This window comes from Tetrao urogallus (assembly GCF_951394365.1).
Source record: "Tetrao urogallus genome assembly, chromosome: 1".
Taxonomy (NCBI): domain Eukaryota; kingdom Metazoa; phylum Chordata; class Aves; order Galliformes; family Phasianidae; genus Tetrao; species Tetrao urogallus.
Genome location: NC_136813.1, coordinates 141,177,908 through 141,203,801, shown reverse-complemented (window position 1 = coordinate 141,203,801; position 25,894 = coordinate 141,177,908). Strand labels below are relative to the sequence as shown.

At 39.4% G+C, this 25,894-nt stretch overlaps 1 protein-coding gene across 1 annotated transcript; it reads left to right on the top strand.

Annotated features, from left to right (window-relative positions):
• Positions 1 to 2: 2 nt before the first annotated feature.
• On the top strand, positions 3 to 25,894 carry LOC306944175 (bactericidal permeability-increasing protein-like; the record flags this gene model as incomplete). Its single annotated transcript, XM_079532644.1, has 15 exons — positions 3 to 222; positions 9,322 to 9,433; positions 11,732 to 11,860; positions 14,154 to 14,309; positions 15,002 to 15,065; positions 15,153 to 15,213; positions 16,975 to 17,066; positions 18,358 to 18,531; positions 19,626 to 19,679; positions 20,645 to 20,815; positions 21,453 to 21,520; positions 23,067 to 23,109; positions 24,148 to 24,211; positions 25,183 to 25,259; positions 25,817 to 25,894. 15 exons carry the CDS (start codon positions 3 to 5, stop codon positions 25,892 to 25,894), a joined length of 1,563 nt encoding a protein of 520 aa, XP_079388770.1.

Sequence of the window (25,894 nt, the reverse complement as noted above, 5' to 3'; positions counted from 1 at the left end):
CGATGGTGGCAGGCGGCGGGCGCAAGGGCTGCCGGGGCGTGGCGGTGTTTGGGTTGGCGCGGAGCCGCCTCAGCCTCCGGCCGGCCCCGCCTCCGGCCGGCCCCGCCCCCGCTGCCCGAGGAGCTGTTGCTCGGTGTGTCAAGATGGCCGCCGCCGGTGGCGCGGTGTGCGGGTTGCTGTTGCGCATGCGGGCGCGCACGCCTGGTATGCTGTGGCGGGGAGGTATGAGATAGGAAGGCGGTTGTCAGCACGGTGCCAACTAAACTACGTCCATCAACGGCAAGGAGGGAAATGAGAGCGCACAGAAAGGGCACCGTGAGCACCGTGCCTGAGTCTTGGAGGAGGTTGGCTCTGCAATGTGTCATGCTCCTTCAGCATCGCGACCGTTTTTGCAATGGCTGTGGATACCCTCCTCTGTTTTGCTTTTTAGAGTTTATCCTCTCACAGCCACCTCCCATGTTTCCACTGTGCTCTTCTGAGAAATAAACGTTCATTGCTTTATTTTCAGCAGAAGCACCATGTTAGCCACTTGCACAAGCTAAAGAAGCGTGGAGTGAGATGCTTCTGTTCCTCAGAACCTGGCTGCGCTAATTGATGCTTGTTAGTTAATCAGCTAATAAGCATTTCTGCTGCTGTTCTGACAATTTTTCCTTTGAATTTTGTAAGTCATGCCACAGGTTCAGACATGCTCTGCCCACAGCTCTAAATATTAAACAGGAGAAACTGAGAAACAAAAGGCTGAAATGGTATGCAGAGCTTCTGTGTTGGCCTGTGCCCATTTCAGATGGCCCAAGTCCACTGTCTTATTTTTGTAATAAAAGGGAAATTATTTGATGAATGAATTTCTGTGCTGTTTTGATTTTCTTTTGTCTGTAGGGGAGGGAATTCCAGTAATCAAGTATGAAACTGACCTCAGACCAGAGTGCCTATGGTCAAGGTGCTTTACAAAAATAGTATGGAAATCACTAAACCATAAAATGGTTTAGGTCAGAAGAGACCTTGAAGATCACTGATTTCCCACCCTGTGTCATGGGCAGGGCTGCAACCCTCCAGAGCTGAGGTTGCCCAAAGCCTCATGCAACCTGGCCTTGAGTGCCTCCAGAGATGGGGCACCCACGGCTCTCTGTGCAGCTGTGCCAGTGCCTCACTGCCCTCTGAGTAAAGAACTTCTTCCTAACATCTAACCTAAAGCTTCCTTCTTTTACTTTAAAGGCATTTCCCCTTGTCCTGTACGAAGTCGCTCCTCTTCCTGCTTATAACCTCCCTTCAAATACTGGAAGGCTGCAATGAGTTCAGCCTGGAGCTTTCTGCAGGCTGAACCAACCTAACTCCCTCAGCCTTTTTTTGCAGAAAAGGTACTCCAGCCCTCCAATCTTCGTGGCTCTCCTTGGGACCCACTCCAGCAGCTCCAGATTCTTCTTGTACTGGGGGCCCCAGGTCTGGATGCAGTACTTCTGTGCTTACAAGTTTGAATAAATGGTTGTGTACAAGAGTTTTGGCTTTATCAGAATTGGTAGCTTTTATTAGTCTAATCCTTTGAAAAAAGACTATACAATATAGTGACAAAAGAAAGTTCTTTGTCAGTATTAAGTAGCTGAAAATATGATTTTCATGGTTTTCATGAAATCAACATAATTTTGCAATTCAAGTACCCCACACACATGTGGTCAGTGTAAAAAATAATAGAAAGAATTTTACCAAAGAAGTCAAACTATTGAGAGCCCTAATGGTAAAATTTATCTTGAGAAACTTGAAACTTAATGTAGCTCTAGACCTGTTGACCTGCAGTTAACTTCCCATGGCAGGGGAGGACTATAAAAAGTAAAGGTCTCTTTGGATCATTTGCATACCTTATGGAATATTTTTTTCTGAAAGCTGAGTGCAGTAATAAAGAGTGAACCAGTGGACCTTTTCCAGTGTTTTTCTTTCTATACTTACTACTGCAAAGAGTGTGTTTTATAAAATATAAAAAATATACATTAAGCTGTAGGATTCTGATATTTTGAATGGCAGAAGTGGTAGGATGAGCAGATGGGCATGGAGAAAGCAGTATCATCAGGAGATCTGAAAATCCAGGGTACCATTCTGAGTGTGACACTGTCAGGGATGTTCAGATCTAAGCCAGTGGAAAGAACCTCCTGGCTTCTTGCAGCTTGATGGTGGTCAACTTTACTCCTAAAATGTATTTGAAATTCTTTATACTGGTGTTGTATATCTAACACCTTTAGCAAAGCTCTGCTTTACAACATCTCAGGTTGGCTGCTGGCCTTTACTCAGCATCCTTACGCAGAACCTTCATGTGGTTCTTAACTGCTCTACTCCTGATGAAAATCTTAGCCATATGGAGCACAGGACCTTCCAGTAGGCTTTCAAGGATTTGCTACATTGCTTTAAGCCCTTTTCGCTACCACGTTTTCCTCAGTTTGTGACTTAAGAGATTGCAGCGTAGATTTTTATAGTAAGAGGAGGCAGTGGGGCCATTGACAGCCATTCTGTTTCCTAAGCCTACAGAAAGCACTTTTTTGTGCTGTCACTTGGCATGGAGACTCACTCACAGTGCTTCTTGCATAAGGTCTCGTGAGTGTCACCATTTCTGTGAATGACTCCTCCTCGGAAGGAACTGAATATGTCACATTCCAAAGTGGCCATCTAACTGTTACTGGACATGAAAAAGCAGCACCCAGTGCTGCCTGTCAACATCAAAGTAGGGAAGTTGTCTCTATTTAGGATGACCCAGCAGCACTGCATGGTATACAACTACACAGGCAAGATTATAGGTATGATGCACTGCCATGTGGGCTAGTAGGTGAGAAAATCATAGAATCATAGAATCACCAAGGTTGGAAAAGACCTAAAAGATCATCCAGTCCAACTGTTCACCTATTCCCAATAGCTCCCACTAAACCATGTCCCTCAACACAACATCCAGCCTTTCCTTGAACACCCCCAGGGTTGGTGACTCCACCACCTCCCTGGGCAGTCCATTCCAGTGCCTGACCACCCTTTCCAAAAAGTAATACTTCCTAATGTCCAGCCTGAATCTCCCCTGCCGTAGCTTGAAAACATTCCCTCTGGTCCTATCACTAAAAATACCCCCAAACAGAGTAATTGTGAACATGTCTGCACAAATCTAAAAGCAGTTTTGCTGCAAAGGATAATCCAAAAAAGGGATTGCTTACTGTGATTGATTATATCAAACACTGCAGAGTAACATCTGATATATGATTACATGTTACCTTAGGCAAACCCACTTGTATTAATTGCGTGTATGATCCTTGTACAGGTAGAACCTAGGAAAGGTATCATAAAAAGCACAGCTTCCAGTGGTGGTAGGTGCACGTCCTAGGCAGCACAGGAAAGAGTTCTTCCATTATTATCTGCAATTGCCATGAACTGGGATAGTGTCTTCATTTTGCTGTTAATAGGTAACTGCTTGCCAGAATTGGCATCCAGGAATCTACTCATGGGAAATCTGTCTACTATGCTGGTAGAAAAACACTCTACTGTATAATTTATTTTGCTTTCCTTCATCATTCTTGACCAAAGATCAAAGTACTCCTCTACTGGAGGCTCTAAAAAATTTGACAGAGGTGTCCGAATCAGGAATGTCCTTCAGGACATCCTTCAGGACCAATTGGTCGCTATACCGTCTTTCCTCCAGAGCTGTCAGCTGTGATGTGAGAACCTTAGATTGGAGAGGATCCTGAGTTGCAGAATATATGATCTTACATATCTTAGGCAATCATGTCCTATGTAAGATTTTATGAGTTTGTCAAGGAAATCTTAGGGTCCTTGAAGATCAGATTACCTCTCACAAATACCTGCTTTTGTTCTTTATATATTTATTTTCACTACTGAACCACTGAGAGCTATGTGCAGAGCAAAATTCTTTGGAATTACACCTCAGAAACAGAGTTTGATATCTTTGCATTAGCAACACCCTTGCAATTCTTAGCTGTGAGGCCAGTGTGCAGTGTGAGAACACCAACTTTGTTAAATAAACTTTGTTAAAAGTGAATCAAGTAGTCCTGGTTCAGGTGCTAAGACAGGACAGTTACAGCGGTCAGGAATGCAAACTAAATGGATTAAAACAGTGGGAAGTGTGTGTTTGTTTTCCATCAGTTCATCAGACAACTGCCTTTCAACATAATTATACATCATCAACGAGTTCTGTGTAGGCACTGCAGCTACGGGTGTTGGTTTGGTTTGGTTGTTTTTTCTGTGGCCCAGCACAGATTAGTAGCTCTCTGGCAGCTACACTCCAAGGCTTTCTAGTGGCAGTAGGGAGCAGAAGATCACCTGCTTTTATGTCCTTTAGCAAACTTCTCTGTATCATCTGTTGGATACTTTAAGCATTCCTGGCAATATCTTCTTCCCAGTAACCATATAAAATGTTGTATTCCTTTTCCCTTGAGTGATTTTCTGTATGGAATATCATTGTATAGGAAGGGTTAAAAACATGAAGCTATTGAGTCATTTTGATTTGATATTGCAGAGCGAGCTGCGGAAAGCATACCTATTCCTGAGCGTGCTGCTGAGTAACTGGAAGAAACGGAACAAGGAGGAAACTGAAAAGTCTAATCCCAGTTCTGTGCTAACAGCAGAGAGATTGTGAAACTAAATGCTCTTTCTGGAGTGCAGGTTGGGTTTATGCTGTTCTTTACTGTTGCATTTGAGAACTGTTTGTTTTGTGTTTCTTAACTATTCTTCGCTGAATTTTTGGAAGTGAAAAAAATTCTTTTGTGGGCAGTGATTGAAAAGTTTGTTCAGGGCCAACACAAGACATTGACAACATTCTTTCTCAGGGATATTCTAAAGGTTGATCAATTTAAGATGGTGTGTTTTATGGCTGTGTTAAATGTGTTAAACAAGACAATAATAGTGACTTTTTTTTTTTTTTTGTATCAAAGGCTTTGATTCTCAGTCAAACTTCAGCTGTTATCTTTATTGCAAGTTTCATTTAAGCTGTTTTGCAGACTTCACAAGGCAGAACTCTAATATCTGCATTCCGGTGAGAAGAGTACTTCATCAGGGTGAGACAAGTACACAGGCTGAAGCAAAACAGTTTTTCATCTTTTTTCTTTATTTAAGATACTTGAACACTCTATCTCTGAAAAGACAAAAGAATTAAGAGAATTATTTATAGAGAGGAGTTGCTTGATACGTGCTCAGTTAATTAAGATAAAAATCAGAGCAATTTGTCTATCATCTGTTGTCATCAGCAATGAAATTGGCAGCTCTTATTTAGATTATCAGGCAGCTGATATCTTCCACCTCCTTAGTTTTGTCTGCTGTGGTCATCTGACTAAGCTTGTACAATCAACCCTGGCATGTAACAGAGGCTTTGGTCTTTGATGAAATTGAGAATATCAGCCTTAGAGTGTGAATGTAAAGCTTGTTGATTTGAGAAAACAATATGAAGTGATACCATCTTCTAGCACCATGAAAGTTCAGTTTGTTCTTTCAGTTTCACACTTGGGATACATTTAAGATATTAACAAAAGCATATAACTACAAAGAGAAGAAGTAACTAAGGTTGCTGTTTTCTGTTCCTCAGTGGGAGTGAAATTCAATGACAATGAGGTACCTCACCTATGTTAGTGCTGGTAGCAATCCTTTTAGATAAGTTAGGTAAATATCTAGTATATATCTGCCTTATTTAATGATAGAAAAATCTGTCTTTTTCTTTTTATATTGATTTTTAATTGACTCCATAGAATTAGTCTAGAAAAAGTGACATTTGCAATAAAAGCTAAGACTTTTGGAAAAATGCTAGAGTTTGTGACTCCAGCTGGCTGTTTTATGTAATACTGCTATCTTAAATTCTTCATGTTGTGTTGATTAAAATAGAGAAAAGAAGCATAAAAACTAGAGATGGAAAGACCACGTAAAGAAGAATTTTCCAAATTTGTCTCAATTTGGATCATATTTTCGGATTTATCTGTTTTTTTGTTTGTTTGTTTGTTTGTTTTTCTCGAAACCACTTTTTCTTGCATAGAATTTCTGGGGTGATTTCAGAAGTATTTCATGATTTATATGATTTTCTATTATTCTTATCTATGATTTCTATGATTTTTAAGGATTCCTTCAGATAACTGTTATCAGAACAACACTGATAAAGCATTTTGTGTATTTTACAGTTCAGAAGTCCCATGAAGAGCAGTACTTTATGAGCTACTGGGTTGATACTGGATTTGTAGCTGTTCGAAGTCTGGTCTCATTAGTATTAATTCCAGCAAAGAAGTAAGACTATCAAAGGTTTGGAGGAGGGAGTTACATGTTTCTTCGTTTGTTTTGTTATACATTTGTATGTTTTCTGGTTTTGTACATAAGCAGATATGATCACAGCCTTACACATTGGAAAAGTGTGATCCAGTCTCCTCAGTGTTAAGGCCAGTGTAAAATCACCATAGATCCCTAAAAAAATTCCACTCAGCACTTGGTATACTTGAGTTATCATAAGAAACAACATTCAGTTTTTAGGGAATCGAACAGTGCCTGTCACTGGTAATGAAAATCATGATGAATGCAAGTTTTGAACAAAGAAACCTTACTTCTGTAAGTGTAAAAATAAAAAAAAAAAACAAACTGATTTGTCACTGCTTTTGTGAAGCTGTGTTTCGTGTTTGTGTCCCACCATGTAGTGTCTTACTTGCTTTGCCTTCAGACACACTCGCTGTACTGTAGTATGCCATGTGATCACTGTGTAATTGTTGTACATGTTTTGAATTAACCATTGCACTGCCCTCTTAGGAGCTGATTTGATCAGTGTTTGGATTAAGTCAGAAGTTTGTCTATCTATATGAAAAGGGTGTTGGCTTTTAGGAGGACGGATGTTTCTCAGCTGGTATTGTTCTGTCATGCTCACTCTGCAGGAGCTAGGATATGGTAAAATAAACCAGCTAAAACATGGGTGAGAGGAAAGCATAGTGGAGCAGGACCATGCAATCTCACCAATAGGTGATGCCTACTGGAATGCTATCCAGTTAATCACTGCTCCCACAATGACCACTCTGTGCAGTAAAATCACCAGCTAAACCTCTCATGGGTATCCACCCTTGTCCTCATTTCTTGGAGGGAGCAATGACAGATAAAATTTTTTTGTGACTCATGGTATGCATCATTTACAATCACGTTTGCATCATAAATGTTCTTAACAGGTCCCAGTAACCAAGGTGAGAAGATGCAAAAGATGTGGTATTCTTTCCTGCCCTGTTTGCTCTTTTTACAACTTGAAGCTAATCCTGGTCTTAAAGTGAGAATTACTCAGAAAGGGCTGGATTATGGTATGTCTGTCATTACCACAAGTTAATTTACCATAAATATTCTATGTACAGAATATAGTTCTTTAAAAAGGGTGCAGTGTAGAAGTCTGGTCCTTAAATACCAAAACAGAATATATTCCTTTTGTCACCTTGCAGCAGAACACCCTTTGTCCCTTCTTTCTCTTAGTCTCTTTTTTGGACTGAAGGTACAAATTTATCCTCGAATTTGGGACCGCATGCTCCTGCAGTCCAACAGTGTTTCTATTACACTTCTCATATTTATCTACTGTCTTAGAACTAGAATGAGATGGTCATATAATTGTTTCTTTTTAAAAAGTGCTAAAATCTTGATTGAAAGTGTGATATTGAAGATAATCAACATATAATTGAGAAAAAAGAAAGCTTACGATCTTGGAATGGGCATGTAACTGCACACTTTTACTGTCATTCTTCTATTTGAGGTGAGATAGAATCTGCATGTGCTGTTCTTTAAAAAAAATTAAAAAATCTAGCAACCATCTGCTGTAATTTTGACCCTTAACAGAACATCAGTGATCTTGTACATGGCACTCCTAACCTCTAGAGTGTATTTTCCTTACTCTTTCTATTCAGGCTAGCTCTCACTGCCTCCTGCTGAAGGTGTAGTCTGTGGGTGTGGAGGGCACTCAGTACAATTTCAATTGTTTACAGAATTAATATTAATAATAAAGGTTAACAAGGTACAGATTCAACAAAGGCTGGGTCGTGCTAAGGATTAATCATTACTTATGTACTGAACACACTGACAGCTAGACAATGGACTTGTGAGATGAAAAGTAGAAGCTTGAGGCTTATGAGTTCAAGATGAAAGTGAGGATCAGGTCTACTTATTTCTCTGTATGAACATTGTTTTTAAGGCTTTTGGGGAGTTAAGAAGTGCAGGGCAAACATCAGTCATCCAAAACAGAACTGTTCTTTGTATCTCTTTATGAAATGCCAGGAAAAGCACTCCCTAGGCATCTCTGTTGTCTTTAGAAATGAAAATTCAGTCTGCTATTTCTTAATATGAGCTCAGCAGTAAGCATGGCTTTCAAGTGCCAAAGTTATAGACTAACCCTGGGTTAGCCGTTGGGGGTAAGAACAGACATTGACAGTGACTCTGCCAATGGTATTTCTTGTATTTGAAAAGTGTGGTGCCTGTCATAGAATCATAGAATTGCTCAAGTTGGAAAAGACTTTAAAGATCATCAAGTCCAACTGCAACCTAACCATACTACCCTAACTCTAACAAACCTCTGCTAAATCATGTATTTTCCTTTAACATGAGATTTGAAGGCTGAATCAATAGATCCTCCCTGCTCACCCGTTCTGCCAGAACTTTGAGAGAGACTCCATTTGAGGTCACTGGCTGCTCTCATTTAGAACCATAAGTGAGCTTTAGGGTATTTCTGTGAAACAGAGTCTACGTTTTTGCTTTTGAAGAAGGAATTTCCAGGGAATCATCATGAGTTATCATTTATTGTCATTGTTTGCTTTTTTAATTACTGAATTCTGGGGGGGTGGGGGGGAGGGGAGTTTTTTTCTTTATTCAGCAGCTGTGAGGCTCTAAAGATAAAGAAACTCCTGTAAAAATGTATTTGACATGCCAACACTTCATATGCATATGTTCACACTTCTTACATAAGTAAGGACTATGCATGTTGGTCATCTTGTCACTTAACAGGCCTCTTCAATCAACAGATGTAAGACAATCTGAGAGAAATGTGATGACCAAGTATTTCCAAGGTTATCCACACTGTGTGTGAAGTGAAGGAAGTATAACAGTTTCAAATAATTGGTAAGAGTTCTAGAATGTAAAATGCAAGTCAAGATCACTGTGATCTTGAATTGAATGATTCATATGGGGACAACAGATGCAGACATGTAAGTAGTTGGAAAGAGGTCTAGGTAAGGGTTTAAGAACGGGAGAGTTTTCAGAACTATGTTAAAAGTGATTGAATGATTTCTCAGTATATCTGGACCTTTGCATGCCATAATCTGGCCTACAAGGTATCTGATTTCCTCTGTCCCATTGTAGGTAGGAAGATTGGGATAGAACTACTGAAGCAAAGAGTACTGAAAGAGACCTTCCCAAGCTGGAGTGGGCAGGAGAGTTTCTCCATTGTGAAGGTGAATTATACAATCTCCAGGTAAGTGAAGAAAATGCATTTCAAAGTTTTAGGATGCAACACAGTAATAATTACACAGCCTTTTTTTATTATTGTTCAGTACAAAACTTTAATGGTTCATCTAACTGCTGAAACAGTTTTAAAAGTATTTCACAGAATCACAGAATCATAGGAGTTGGAAGAGACCCCTGGAGACATCTAGTCCAATCCCCTGCTGAAGCAGGTTGCCCACAGTAGGTTCCACAGGAAAGTGTCTGGGTGGTTTTTGAATATTTCCAGAGAACAAGACTCCACAGCCTCTCTGGGTAGCTTGTTCCAGAGTTCGGCCACCCTCAAAGAAAAGAATTTTTTTCTCATGTTCATATTTTTTCTTTCTACCATGCTCAGAGATGAGCTTTAGAGGGCCTCTGAAAGAGCAGTTTGTCTGTTTTATTAGTTGATTTGTTTCAGAGTTTGGGGCAAAGGCAGTTGTACATGTGGATATGACACAGTGGGAAAAATGTATGGGATAAAGGGAAAAACTAGTGTTCTTAACCATCTGCTACTATGAAGGAGATGTAGCAGAGAAGGTGATTTGTTTGAGTTTCATGAGGGAAAAGCCATCACAAAACAATAAGATGAAAATGTGTGTATGGGGATGATGTATCTGAGTTAATGGGGCAGGAAGATGACTTTTGCAGAATCTTTTTGTGTAGATTTACAATGGCTAAAATAGCATTTTCATTAGGTAAGGCTCTACTCTTATTTCCTGCTGAGGAAAGTTGTGTGCTGGGAACAGCCTGTGGAGTAAAAGATCTATGGAGCTTTCTACAATATTCCCAAACAAGGAAAGTAATAGAAAAACACGTTGTTTTACAGCCTTCATTTCCATCTTTCTGTTTAAGCTTTTTCAATATACTGTAACAAAAAAAACCACAGTAATTTCTGACCTTTTAATACTACTTCCAAATAAAGTTCTGTTGCCCAGTAGTATTTTACTTCATTTTTTCTTCATATCAATTTCATTTACTTATAAATTACCCAGAGCAAAAAATAACAATCTGGGAGACTTCACATACTTTGTGCTGGATAGGACCCGCATCCTCTACTAACATTTGATATTTCAGTAATGTTCTAATATATATATTACTAATATTCATCGTATTATAGTATCCTTGGGACCTTAATTTTTGCACATCTGAGAAAACTGGACTTGGACAGCCTGAATAAGAAAAAACTATGGGGGGTGGTGGGATGTCTTACTGCACATCTTTCACTGTCTGCTGGGTGTTGATTATGGAGAATGTGGAGCCAGATTCTTCCTGGAGGTACCCAGTGAGGAGATGAGGAATGGGCAGCAGACACAAGTTACATCAAGAAAATCTTCAGTTAGAAGAAAATTGCTAAGGAGAAGCAAAGCAAGAACAGAGAGGTTGGAGAATCTCCATCCTTGGAGATGTTCACGCTCAAATGAACAGGGCCCTTACTTGGCCTGGCTTGGATTAGGGCATGATCCAGAAGATCTTAAGGTTCCTTCCAACCTAAGTTGAAGTGATCTTCAAAATCACAGTGGATTCTCGCAACCAGTTATTCCTTTCCCAGTACACAATCTGATCTCACCTCACTGAAAACAGGATTAATTAGGCCAACCTTAATGTTGCCCAAGATGTTTTTGAAAAAGAATGTTCATTGTCACTAAAACTAGCTAGTACCTCCAGTCCCAGGTAAGCAGATGAAAGTCAGTTATTTCAGAGATCTCTGCCAGATAGCAGGAAACAATGAGGAATGTCCAGTTCATGATAAGATTGCAGCTGATACCTTTACAATGTGCAGCTCAGTTCAACACACCCATTTGCAACACAATGTCTTCGAATATCAGGAAAAACTGTTTTCATGGGGAAGTCTTTAAGACTTTATTTTCAGAATGAGGATGAAGGGGAGATGAGGAAGGGGATACAGAAGGGGAAGGAGAAACTTTGGTCTTTGTCAGCGAATGCTAGCATTCACACAACCTAAGTTTTTTAAATAGATGCAGCATCTGGGTATAACAGCCAGACTTATTTTCCCTCAGTAAGCAAATTTCACTTCAAGGACTTTGTTTTTCTCCCAGCGGGAGGTTTTTGTTTTGACTGGGCATCCTTTTTCCCTAGCATTGTATTGAGGATGTGTTTTGCAAGGATGCTACTCAGTATAATGGTACAGATACTTTTCCAAACTTCCTGGGAAATTCTTTTAACAAATCATAGACTTTGCCTTTAATAGCAGAAGAATTCAATAGGTCAGTATTCCTTCTTAACCTTTTACCATGCAGTCTAACATCCTGCTTCCTTTTCTCTGTAGGTTCAGAGTTGATGCTGTAGATATACCAGAAACTTCTGCTTCCTTTATTCCTGGCACTGGTGTTAGTCTGTCAGTGGCACATGCTTCTGCTATAATCAGTGCAGACTGGAAAGTGAAAACATGGCTACTGTAAGTACTGTACAGCAATTGGAGTTGGGAGACAGTTCTGGAGTGGAATTAGAATTGTAATTCAGAAATTTAGTTGCTAGTTATGATTCTACAATTCAAGTCACTGTGGATAAATGGCTTGGCTTCCTGAGCCTGTGCAGTATGAGATTGTCTTCAATGACATCATCACATTCAGATTTTTCCACTTCTCTATCTCAGCATTTTTCTTACCTATCTTTATCACAACATTATTCTTTTTTCCTAAAAGGGAGGGCGAAAACATCTGGGATATCAGAAAAGGTTTCAAGGTGCTAATCTCTACAACTGGGGTTAATAGAGTACCTGCTAACAGCAGTAGGCGTTGCTCTGTTTGCAATCCAGATAGTACAGCAAGATGGATCACCAGGCTGCACATTTCACAGTATGTCCTGATTTCAAAGGAGCACGTACATGCAGTTTTGCATTCAGTTTTAGTACTGGTGCCTGGAAAGCACTGTCACTGTGGTCCTAATCTGTGTTTAGTTTTCATACTGGCATTGTGAGGAAAAGGATACTGTGTTCAGCAGAGCACATCAGCTGTTCCCAAAAGCTAATTTACCTCTCCCTCTTGCTAAGGATAAGGACTGGGGGATGATCTAAAGAAATATAGAACTCTGAGGACTTCACCAACTGCAAAGGAGATGAGGAACTGATATGCAGGATATGGGGGAGTGAGTCAAAGCCAGCTTTGGTGAAGTGCAAGGTTATGAAGGAATTTTCTTTCCTTTTTGAGGGACATAGGGAACAATCTATTATGTTCTGTTCCATATTATGTTTTGTACATAGCTGTAAGTTTAAACAAATCCTGAATATGCCTTACTTTTCAACCCCTCCACTCCCTCATCCTAATACACTGCTTTCAGCTTAAAATAAGAGATCCCAACTGAAAGTCAGCTTTTGAAGGGAGACCCTTGACAACCCAGGCCTACTGGGCCGTATCTAGGGTCAGTAAGATGGGTTTTATCCCAGCTTTTTCAAAATTATTCCTGAGTTTCCAAATCTCACTGTATCTCTCCTCTGTTTCCACTGTTTTCCAGTGCTCTCTGCCAGTTCCAGAATCTCATGGCAGGCACTTTGCTCCTAAAAGCCTGCAACCAGAGAATCTGGATTCCTCCTAAAGAAGAGCAGTTAAGGATGCAGCAACGGAGACCTAAGTAGCTAAAATTTTCCCCATCTCCCATGCAGCCCAAAAAGGCAGAAGGTCTGAGATCCTTTCACAGTGATCTCTATCTCTGAAGTATGGGAAAGGCTAGTTTGGAAGCTCCAGAGGTCATATTGTTCTGCTTAAAGCAGACTGGCCAGCACATTGGGTGAACTATGCACTATCAGGCAAGGATGATGATACCGTTACCTCTCCACATCATTTCTGCCAGTGCTGAATTACTCTCCTTGTGAAAATGTTTTTCCTAGTGGCTTGTAGGAAAAATGAGGGTATGAAGAATGGTGTTTCCTCCAGGCAGTCACTTAATGCACATATATTGATTGAGAAATGTATTTGAAATTGGTTGTGGTAGGAGGGATTTTATGACAAGGAATGGTACTTACTGGTCTGGTCACAGGTAGCCTGTGCTTTGGAGCTGGATTGAGATTATTCTCTCAGCATGACTGTGTTTTCCCACAATTGTTCTTAGCCTGAATAACAGAGAAGAAACCTGAAAGGTACATGGTTAGTGCTTGCTATTGGGCTGGGCTCTTTCTCCATAGTAGTAATAGTACCTAAATTTGCTAGAAATTGTAAATAAGGAAATTGGAGAGGGGTGTCTTAGTAGGGATTTTTACAGAAAGGAGAAAGAACAAATGTGTTTGGAGAAAGAATAAAAGGGATGAACATGTACATTAGAAAGGATTATTGAAATTTTTGACAGGAGAACAAGAATCAGAACAATTACAAAGTTGAGAACCACTAGGTTATATATTTGTTAGTTAACAGATTTCTAGTGCTGCAGTCCCGAAGGCCGTCAGGATGACCTATCATGAGGTTCTGAAACGTCTTTTGTCACTGTGAAATTCTGACAGTTTTGCAAACTCTTCAAATTCTGCACAACACTGGAAAATTCATGTCCTGGAAACTCACACATCTAACCTGTTTTGAATGCAATGCATGTGCCTGATTGACTTTAATCACTAAAGAAAAACATCATTCACTCTAGATGATAGAAGCCAGAAGTCCTTTCAAAACTGATTTACAGGTAGTATCTTAAATTAGTCCCTTGGTGGACATGTTTCCCTGACTGAGGTTTGTTTTTATTTTATTTTACTTTGTTTTTCTAAGTAGCAAAGACCAAGGAGGATTTACCCTGTCCATCTCAGAACTATTCATTGCAATTGTCTTCAAAGTATCACGGGACAGCACAGGCCACTTGTCTGTGTTGCTGCACAGTTGCCAGCTGAGCATCGGTAGTGTAAAAGTCAAATTAAATGAAGGATCTAGGTATGTATGCTAGGTATGTATAGAAGATTTTCTAATTACTCTGAAGGAAATAGTGGAGTTTGTCATATATGGGCCACTTTTCAAATTTTGCCTTTCAGAGATCCAGCTAACTACTGAAAGATCAAATTAGATTTTTAAAGGCCTGTTTTTTGTAAACAGTCTCCTTTGCTGAGTGTATGAAGGGTGGTTAATCTACATTTCTTTGTGCACATGCCAAAAAGTGAGCTGACTAGATATGACTATATAGACTGCATTTGAAAAACTTGACACTTGCGTATATTAAAGAATACAAGATGGCAAATGGAAATTTGCAGGAAGGAATCTAGACTCATTATGCATTTTGACAAGCTGACCTACAATTTAAGTAAAAAACTTTATATTTCAAACAAAAATATGACATAATTTTTGTAGTTCTCCTTTTGATTTTCTAGAGAGCTTTTTGTTATATTTAAAGAGAAAATGTGGCTGTTATCAGCATGTTGACATTAATATTCACAACTTTGCAGATTGCCTTCTAAATAGCTCCAATGAGACCCAGAACTTACAGCATTGATACAGTCTACCAAAATTAGTAATTGCTTTTCATTAATCTAAATGACACTGATGCCCTAGCTTGGAATATTCTACGATTTTATATTTCAAAGACTTCAATCCATGATAAAAAGTGTTTGTGTTCATTTTCTTTTCTTCAGCTGGATCTATAGTTTCCTATCTGGTTATCTTGAGAAGGCCATTCATTCTAAACTGGAGGAAAATGTAAGTTTGAAAAGGTGATTTCAAATAGTGTAGAGAGGAGTTGAAATACAGCCCTTTCATTGCTGACTTTTCTCTCTTTTCCTATAGATATGCCTAAATATCAAATGCAAAATACAAATGATGGATGCACAGCTTAGAAAGCAGAAGGGTGAGCTGCTGATTTGAGCTTTTTGAGTAATTTTCACAGTGTTTGTAGTGTTTTTATGACTTGCCAATCCATTTCTGTGTTCACAGTACCAAAAAAAAAAAAAAAGCAAAGAGGTAAAGACTGAGCCATTGTTCTCTGCATTAGTCCATTTCAGATTCTTAGAAATCTCTTGCAAGAACCTTATAGGCAATATTTAGATTTCTTCTGTCCCCATAGCAGGTCACCTGTAATCTTTCAGTTTGTTATAGCTAACAAATGTTATTTCCTTAGATTCTCAAGGAATTTTCCCAGTGATCCTTTATGCTCTTGCTACAGTGCACATAAGAAAATCTAGCAGTAATCCACTAAAAAGCTAACAAATATCCAGTCTTGCACTGTAGTTCTGCAAGATCTCACAAGCTTAGCACATCATGTTTTAAACTTGAGGTCAGTGAGATAATGAGATGATGCAGGAAGACAGAGTCACCCTAAGCGTATTTCTCTTCACAGCAGTAACAGTTCCTGTGTCACTCATGTCACAGAGGCATGAAGACAGTATATATAAATGCTCAAAAAGTGTTTAAGATTTTTACAACTATAATCAGTATCCTACACCTTTTCTTTTTCTTCCTTTCTTCATTTTTTCTTTCTTTCTATTTTTTTCTGCAAGACTAAGAATACTTGTCTGTAGTTCTCACTAATTTGAATTCACATAATTCTCCTACGTTATTACATATATTATGTATATTTTATATTATGTACACACAGAATCACAGAATCATAGAATGGCCCAGGTTGGAAGGGATCTCAAGGATCATGAATCTCCAACCCCCCTGCCACATGCAGGGCCACCAACCTCCCCATTTAATACTAGACCAAGCTGCCCAGGGCCCCATCCAGCCTGGCCTTGAATGCCTCCAGGGATGGGGCATCCACAGCCTCCCTGGGCAGCCTGTGCCAGCACCTCACCACTCTCATAGTAATACACATAATATATAATATATATTATTATGTATTAATGTCAGAGATTTCTTTCCAACTCTTCAGTTTGCATTGCAGATATAGCCACATGTTCAGAAGCAGACTTGTGTTTGTTTTCTTTCCCCAAAATGGCTATGTGCCAAACACTGGGAAATATTACTGAAAATCATGGTTATCAAGAACATTGTTTGCATATCAGGTACCCAAACAGTTCAGGCTCAAGATTGCTGAAGGCTGTGCCATCACACTGAGGAGTTCATAATCTCTGTGTGAATTCACCATTTCTCTTTAAAACCATCTAATTATTTATGCAATGTGAACAGAACTTACAATCCAATCAAAAAAAAGTCAGAAGACAGATGTTGTATATGTGTACTTTTCAGAAAAAGAAGTCTTTGGTCACATTGTCTGATAAACAAATCATCTTCAACACTGATATGGGTAAAATGCTAATGTCATCTTCCAAAGTATTTAGTACTGTTTTCCTTTACTGTGCTAATCATATAGAAGTTCAGTTCTCTTGTGCAAACACAAAACAATTAAGGGGATCCCGCCCTTGGTATTGTATTGCATGAGAGCAGATTTCTGAGGGGTCCATTCAGTTGTGAAACAAGAGAAGTAGGCCTGTAACTGGAGGAACCTTTCCCTTACTGCAAGTTTTTTGTTTTCTTCTTCCTTCTCCCACTATTCCCCCTCATCAGATTCATCATTTCTAGAACATCTTTGCCTTTAACTAAATAAAAGTTGCTATGATGCTTTTGTAATAATGCCTATTTTGTTTTTATCTATTATTTTTTCTAGTCTTAAGCCAAATAGATGCCTTTGCACAAATAGACTATTCCCTAGTTAGTTCTCCAGCAGTCTTCAAATCACACATTAACTTGGATTTGAAGGTAATCTGACATTAATATCTCTGTGCTCTCAAAGTCTGTTCTGATACTCTTCTGCCTTTTTTCATTTTCTTTCACTACAGTCTTAGTCAGCTTCTCCACTGTTCAGTTAGAAAAGCAATAAGGATTTGGGATGTTTCAAGTAATTAACAGCTGTTTTAGAAACCAGACACAAGTGTTTATTTAATATAGTAACTGCATTGGTTAATTCACCAAAATAAATTATTTCAGTTCAATCCCTTCAGATGTGCTTAATAATGACTGATACATAATCTATGATGCCTACCACTGTGATTGGGATGAGTCCATGTCTTGTATATGGGGAGATCACACCCAAAAAAGACTTCTCACAGAGAAGCAACACACAGCAGTTCCATTCTCACTAGTTTTTCACCTTTTCTGGCAAGAGATATCCCAGCAACACTCAGCTGATCCAGCAACTTCAACCATCTTTGTAAGGTAGAGCATCCCTATTGCTCTCAGTTGGCTTCAGTTTAGAAAGACATGCTAGAGTAACATTTGAAACTCTTCTCTGCTTATTTTATTCAAGAAGCACCATCCATAAGAAAAAAGAAAAAGAAACACATCAAGGTTCTTTGGACACCTTTTGCAAGGAAGATATAAGCAGTTTAAGAGTATTTAGCAATATCGTTAATTCTGGAACTATAGCTAGTTAGAATTTGCAAGTTAAACTTCAACATGCTGACACCCATCATGAGATTACAGACGAGTCAGGTAAAGAAGTGATTGATCTTCAGTGTTCCTTGGAACAAGCTGATTTTTGGTGGTTTTGAGTTGCCGTTTTCCAGCTCTCAATCTTTTTTTATTAGGGTTAGGTGTTTCCTTTGTGTCTCTCTTTTACACTACTTTTAGTGCTTATCAGGAGGCGAAGAAGAGTTCCTGAAGAATTTCCTTCAGTGTCACTCTTAGATTAAGTCAACAACTGTATCTTTGCAACAGAAGAAAACTGTGCTCTATTGCATTTTTATTCTGACTCATGGTGGCAGTTCAGAACTTTCATTTGAGTGCTCAAATTCAAATTTTGAAAGGTTGGAGTCCAGGTTCTCTGTGATTCCTGTTTTTTGTTTTTTGTTTTTTTTTTCCAAAAGAACTTCAATTTGCTGATTTTCAAGGCATATAAGAAACTCTTGTTTGCTGTAGGTTTTACTTATTGTCAATTTTATCTTCAGGTTAAGAAGATAGGATAAGAATTTGCTCTATTCAACCACTACTAATGCATTCTGACAAATACAGATGCTTACAAGTAGAAATACTTGTTAATGACTCTTTGCAGGGCACAGTCTATCCACTAGGAAATCACACAGACCCTCCCTTTGTGCCTGCTCCGTTTGGTCTCCCAAACAAAGGTGATTCCATGCTCTACTTAGGAGTCTCCAGTTATTTTCTTGAGTCTGCTACATTGGCTTACTACAGAGCAGGGGTCTTTAACATCACCATCTCCAAAGATGTGAGTATGATTTGTATATAATGGAATTACAAATACCAGTAGCATGAATGGTCAGCAGAGGAGGTCAATACTTCACAGGCTGCCCAGGGAAGTAATGGAGTCACCATGCCTGGAGGTGCTCAGGAAATGTATGAATGTGGCACTGAGGGACATGGTGAGTGGGCATGGTGGGGTGGGTAGGCAGTTGGACTAGGTGATCTTAGTGTTCTTTTCCACCTTAATGATTCTATGATGCTGTGATTATGTTTGCCATGTCACACAGGTCTGGATCAGAATTCTGCTGCTTACATGACTGAACCAGGACATTTTTTTTTTTTCATTTCATCATTTTAGATAGTCAAAGTCTCCCTCAGGCCTGAACTTACTGGCAGTTCCAGGCAGTAAATGGCAGAGATGAATGTCACAGAGCTGGTGTGCAAAGCATGCATGAAATAACCAAGGAAAGCTTTCCTCTGCATGAGTTCCAAACAACAATGGAAAGGGCAAGATAGGACAAAGAATACTTAGTCCACCATCTGCTGCATAGAGGCCCACAGCACGTGTATTGGCTGTGCTGAAAGTAGCAAAATGAGGCAAGAAGCAGGTACAGGGAAAGTAAGCTTTCAGTTGTGGGTGAAGAACATGTAAGACTTGTCTCAGAAATGCTGTTTCCACAACAGCATTAGTAGACAGGGATTGCAAGAAGTTTTGCTTGCTGAAACATTGCTAAGAGGGTCTGGCACTGGAAAACATCGTCACAGTGATCAGCAGAAAAAGGGTAAATAAGATTTTTGAGTCCTATCTGACATATTCAGTGTATTTCATCTGAGAGAGTCCCAAAGGCAGGAAGAAAGCAGGATGCCAGGTCTGTTCTTTCAAAGCTTAACAGGTACTCACTGTCTGGTAGGTGCCTCTGAGATAGATCCATGGGAAAGAAATCTTTCTCTCCTCTCTTCCACAGATTACTGTGGCTCCCCTAGGAATCATACTGGGCTAAGGAAATACTAAATTAAACACGGATTATTTAGAATCAAAGTAAATAGAGTATGCTTTTTTCAAGGAAGCCCTCATTTTTAAGCTCATATAATGACCTGACTTATTTCATTTGTTTACAGCTAGCTAGTACTTTTAACCTAACTACAGCCATGCTGAAAGATTTTGTTCCTGAGGTGGGTACTTCTGCCTGTACAGATCTTTTAAAAAAGAGCAGTAGCTGATGTCTGCTGTGGATATTATTTGTGTAACATATTTGCAAAAGTTTGGAGAAGACAAGGAAGCTGAGTTCGTTGACAATTAGTGGAAGATTCAAACATACATGTCCTCTCCTGATAACTCCATGTTCTTCCTAACTATATCACACTAATCTGAAGTCATTCTCTGTCCCCATGAGTGCCAAATTCACTCTCAGTCTCTGAAAAACTTATAAAGACTATGTCCTGGACATCTTCTGCAAGGTCAGTCTCCTTTTATTCCTGTTGAAGTAAAGTCATCTCTGTTGGGCTAGCCTGACTTCTCTATTTCAAGATACCTTCTAGCTGCAGGAAATTATATACAATGGGAAGTAATAGTCATGAGGAGCACAGTTTATAAATGCAACGCAAGACATTAAGATACTTACAAGATGCTTTAAAAATACCTAACATGGCAACATTTGCTATGAAGTTGGGACATTTTTTGTCCTCTAAGAGTTTATCTTTTTTTTTTTTTAATGACTCTCTGGAAGGCTGCTCTTCCAATTTTCTGTATTGTCATATTGTCAGGGTCATCAGTTTTTTTGTGCGTGTTGGGGGGGAATTGTTCATTTCCCTCATTCCCTCACTTCTTTATCACGTGTTACCAGTCCCCTCCTTATGAAGTCCCTTAAATTATTTCTCCAGATATATCTAAATATATGTTGGTGGATTTAAAGCTTCTTCATTTGCTTTGTGGTCTCTGCAACTCAGCATGTATGCCATGCTAGCTTCAACATTTAAACAGGTGTAATAAAAATTGACTATTTTGAAGTTACTCTTGAGTTTAACAAGAGTATTGTTATATAGCACCTTGTTGTGAGATAGCCACAGAAACTGTAGTTTAAAAAAAACTGAAGCTGCAGGAACTGCACGTTTAACCTTTTCTCTCTGAAATCCCACAGCTTGCTCTGCATTGCCCGACAGCATGCCCAGTGCTTCTGAAACTGATGGCTACATCACCACCTGTTGTCAGTTTGCAGTCAGACACATGCAGACTGTGGATCACTGGGTCTGTAGAGGTGTTTGCTGTTCTGCCAAATTCAACCATCCAGTACATCTTTAGAGGGAATCTAGTAAGTAGCATGAAGATAACATACAACATATAACATATAACATATAACAGTAAGATAACATTCAGTGCCGAGACTGAACAAATTATGCAGTAATCTTTCAAGTCCTTCTAAAATCAGACATCAGCATAATATACCATATACAGGTCTGTCACAAATGTACATACTGTTCTGTTGCATTTCGCAGGGAGAAAACCTGCACTACATACTGTAGAATTTAATACACATGTACAGCAAGCAATTTATGAAACTTATTCTTCCTATGTGGGAGGTTGAGTGATTCTTTGAGAATAAATTATAATATATATAAATGGGATTATCTGATGTTCCTAACTTGTTCCTTCTTGTTCAGTGTGTTCCCAGACATCTTTTGATTAGGTTGAAAGTGATCCAATTAAGTCAGCCATGCAGGGATTTAAATGACACTAATGATAAGGAAGGAATCAGGGCAGTATTATCACTTCACTCAGGTAATCCCTGCTGCACTCAGAAAGCAGCACATTCACAAATGATTTCACTGTTTATACATACTGACTAAATATAATGTTTAGGTGTTGTGTTTCCAATGACAAAAAGCAGTTGCTGTGTACAGGCACAAATGTATACAGTCACAGAAGACTGTTCTGTTTTTTCCCCGCAGACAACAAGTATCAGAGGCAATTTGACTGTAATCAAACAGAAGTTGATCATCTCATTACTTCTGAAGAGGTAATTAAGGAAAATTCAGAAAGCAAAATTAATGTTTCAAATGCTAGGACCCACCAGAACATCATTCTGCCTATCTAACAGCACTTGTTTCACCAAGAGAAGAGTAATGGTTACCTTCTTTCTCACAGGGGCTCTAAAATACTTTTGACTATTTAATCTATATTGTGCAGAGAAAATATAATAATACTGTGGAATAACCACTTCTCCTGTACAATGTGATATTACCCCTTTCTTAAGGTTAAATACCCCTCCAAATGACAGTGTTCAACATACTCAATATCTTAAAGTTTAAGTCTGTGCTGATGTTAGAGAATGAAGTTCAGTTGTTTATTCTACACCCTTTCCATGTTGCTGCCTTGTCATGTCTGAACATCATAAACAGATGCCACCATGAAAATGCTTTAGAGGAGCAGTACAACAAGCTCTTTGTACACCTTTACATGCAGGAAAGGGAAAAGTGACACTAAATAGCTGATACTATAACATGCCATCAAACAAAAGAGACTGGAAGTGTCTCATTAATTTGAAACAATGCTCAGAATGTTTTAGATTCTGCTTACATCTTGCTGGTTTTCTGGTTACCTACATCTACATGTGTTTTCAGCTGGCTTTCAGCAAAATTTATTCACACTTCAAACTCAGTTATTTTTTAGAGCTACTTTCTCCCTAAATGTGTAATTATGTAGAATTGACTTTCAGGCATATCCATGTTCCTTCTTGGTAGCCCTGCTCTGCAAGCTGGATCATAATTCCAGAGTATATTGTATTTTTTAACCTATTATAAATCCATTGGAGAAAAATGTAGGCAGCCTTTTTTGAGTTTTGCTCACTGGTCCCTTTTAACAGGAAAAGAGGACTTGGAATGATCACAGCCTGTCAGCATGAGTTCAAGAAAGAATGTTGCCATGCAAAACTTTTGACATGAGATTGTGTTCTTCTGCTCATCAGTATGATGTGTTTGTTGTTGTTGTTGTTGTTTTTTCCTCCAGAATTATGTTTACAGTTATCTGAGTGTGTATCACAGACATCAGCAAAAAAAGTTAGACTGGGCTGGGACTGAATAGTTCATCTAAATCATAGCAAACAGTTGAGGAAAGTGTACTTCAGCCATTACGGGAAGTAGCAATTCCAGAGAATTTTTCTTTGCAAATCTTGTAGTTGTAGCCCAAGACTATGGATGACTGTAGAAGTAGGTTGATTTCAGAAAGATCCCCCTGATTCCATAACAAGCGGATAGTCGTCTGTTTTGATAAAAACACTGTTAAGAATCAGAGTCTCTGGCAAAATTAAATATGTTAATCAGCACGAAATCAGTAAGAAGTTGCACAAATGAAATGTAAAGGAAATGCAAATTCTGACTACCTACTATACTTCTGGATTCAATTTTTGTAGACACATTTTGCAGCACTTTAAGAAAAAAAACAAAACAAAACCACGTATATTCTGTTTTCTGGAGAGCAAATGTGTGTTTCTTGAAGACTGTTCACTTCAAGCAGTGACTATGCAAAACTATTTTTAGTGAATCCTTTTTACTTCTTCGCTTTAGGCTCCAGTTCTCCCTGGTGCACTCTGCTGTTAGATTCTCTCAGGTAAGTTAACAGTTTCAGTGCCTGGGACAGGTAGCTGAGCCCTTCGGAGTTAAAAGCAGTTTAGCCAAAGTTGTTGCTGGACAATTCGCCATCTGAATTCGAAATATCATCTGCCACTGCTCTTTCTGTTTTCAAATACATTACCTGTTCTGTTTGTTTGTTTGTTTCTCTTTCTAGTACGAGGAAATAACTCTGGGGATGTTGTTTCCTTTGTCAGTAGAGACACCAAATATTATTATTATCATGCAACATTAATTGAAACAGGGAGAAGTGTCTGCCTAGACTGCATGACCTGGTCTGCCATCACAATTGATTTTACTGGCTTCTGCATCCAGCAGGACAAAGGCAGGCATGGGGCTTGCACTTCTTCTATCTGTTTCTGACAGCCAGCCTGAATTCACAGCTGGATTAAGTAGACATAAAAGTAGGAATAAGTACAAAGTCAAGCTTAAGCTCAGCTTCAGGAATTATCTTGAATCACTCCAAGCAAATAAAAGGAGAGTAAAAAACGGGGAGTAAAAGAAACAGCATGCCACTGGATTGGTCATTCATCATATACCTAGAATTGGTCAGGGCAACTACAACAGCTCAACCCAACCTACACCTTTAAGTGAAGGAAGGAAAACACCAAGCACAGCAGGATAAGACAGAGCACCAAAGTGGGAGCAGTTAGTGCCACCCAGAACACAGTTCATTTCCGAAAACTTAGACTTGAAAGCTGAAAAGGAGTTAAACAGATTGCATTCCTACAGTTAAGGTTGAGTTCAGGTACTTAACACACAGAAAAAAAAATAGTATTGCAAGAAAAATGAACATTGCATTGCTTTGTGTATTCACATCATCCAGGTGCCATTTAAAACAAAAAAGAATCTTTTTTTTTTTTTTTAACCTGAGATTTTCTTTGCCAGTTTTCCTTCTTAGCAATGAAAGGTCTTGTTTCTGATCTTTTGTAGTTCTAACCCTTGCTTTTCAACCTCGAGAAGCAGTCCCCTGGGCATCATGCAACAATCACCAAGTGTGTTTTCCCCCTTACTGCAGGTCTCACTGGTGGAGAATTTGCTGTCTTACACTTTACGGAGGGTAGTGATCCCAGCAATCAGTGGTAAGGACTGTGGCCAGTTCCTGAGCACAGTGGGTGGGAAAGCAAGACTGAAACCATTAAAGAGAGTGCACAGCTTCAAGGGCTGTAGTGTGAGAGGTTCTCTGTCAGTTTGACTACACCTGGTCAGCCGTCTGTGCTGATCCCTCAATCACCTGAATCAGACAAAGGCTGGGACAGAGCAAGTCTCAGCTCCTTTCCAAACAATGTGCATGAGTTTCCTTCTCATTGAAAGAAGTGCAGCAGCAGAGGTCAGACATGCTTGAGTCTCATCTCAACAGAGTCAAGCCATAACAAGAGAATGGTACAGATCTGGGAAGCTCAGAAGTGCATCTGCATGTTGTGGCTTTGGGACAGTGTAACATTATCACTTCCCTCTGCATTTATGCTCTGCCTGCTACCCCAGGCAGGACAAAGTAGAAAATCAGCTCAGTGGGATGTAGAGAGTGAGGGATGATGAAGAAAGAGGTGAAAGTGAAAAGAAACATATGGAATAGTAGAGAAGGTGCCTGTGGGATAAACAAGGGCAAGGAGACTGCTGAGGAAGGAGGTGAGATATTGATGAGGGATGCAAAAGTCAAATGGTTGAAAAAGCAAGTAGGACAAAACCTGGGGCTTGACCCAGGAAAGTAGGAATGGATGAAAATAAGAGGGACCCACAGGCTTAGATGACCATATAGAGAATAAAATGGAAGGAAGATGGCAAATAAGTCAGAGGGGGAAACACCAGAAACCACATCCCATGGAGTAGATGTCTGAAAAGAAGCAAAGGCAGATTGCAGTGTCGGACAGCTGAGAAATTTTGAGAGGTCTGTCCTCTACTTTTTCATGGGAATTGTTGCTTCTTAGCAAATACAAGCATCACAGATACAGTGGTTACTGATTAAAGGGAAATCTTAAAACTGAGTTCCTACTGAAAAAATGCTTCTGAAGTATTTTATTATTACTTATAGATACATTTGTCCTTTTTTAAGATAAATTAGGAAAAGGATTTTCTCTTCCTAACTTGGCCCACACCAGCCTGGTTGGACCTGTAATAAAAATGAATCAGGTGAGAAGGTCTCACTTTTAGTTAAATAATATTGATTCTTTTTCAGTTCTGTAAATTTGTGCATATTGCTGTGTTGTGTCATTCTAAAGATAGCTAATAGTAAAGCTTTAACTATACAGTAGATTGAAAATCCACACTCTGGATGAAAAATGTACACACACGCACCCCACCAGACCCGGGAGCTTTGAGCATTTGTAGATTATAAAGGGTCCTCTACCCTTCTGGGGGAATCCCAGCAAAGTGGAAACACCACAGCAACAGCTGTGCTATCCCCAGCAGGTCTTAGGAGCATTAAATGAGCTCTCACTACTGTGACCTTTCCATAGTACTGGAAAGCTAAGATGCAACCTCAGTGTCCTTGTGGTTAGCATTACCCAGCATTCTGGAGGGCTGCTAACATCAGAGCCTATCTGTACCCTGAAGTCAACTGAATTTCAGGAAGCACAAAGCCATGCTTGTTTCCTGCACTGCTGAGGGACTAATTGTCAAATCTACTAACACTGAATATGTCTGTCTGAAATTTAAGGTAATTTTACGTGTTCTTGTTCCTTCCTCAGGGTCATCTTGTGATTTTCACTGATGTTCACTACAAACATGAACAAGGGGAAGATGAGGACCTTCACAGACACCCCTAA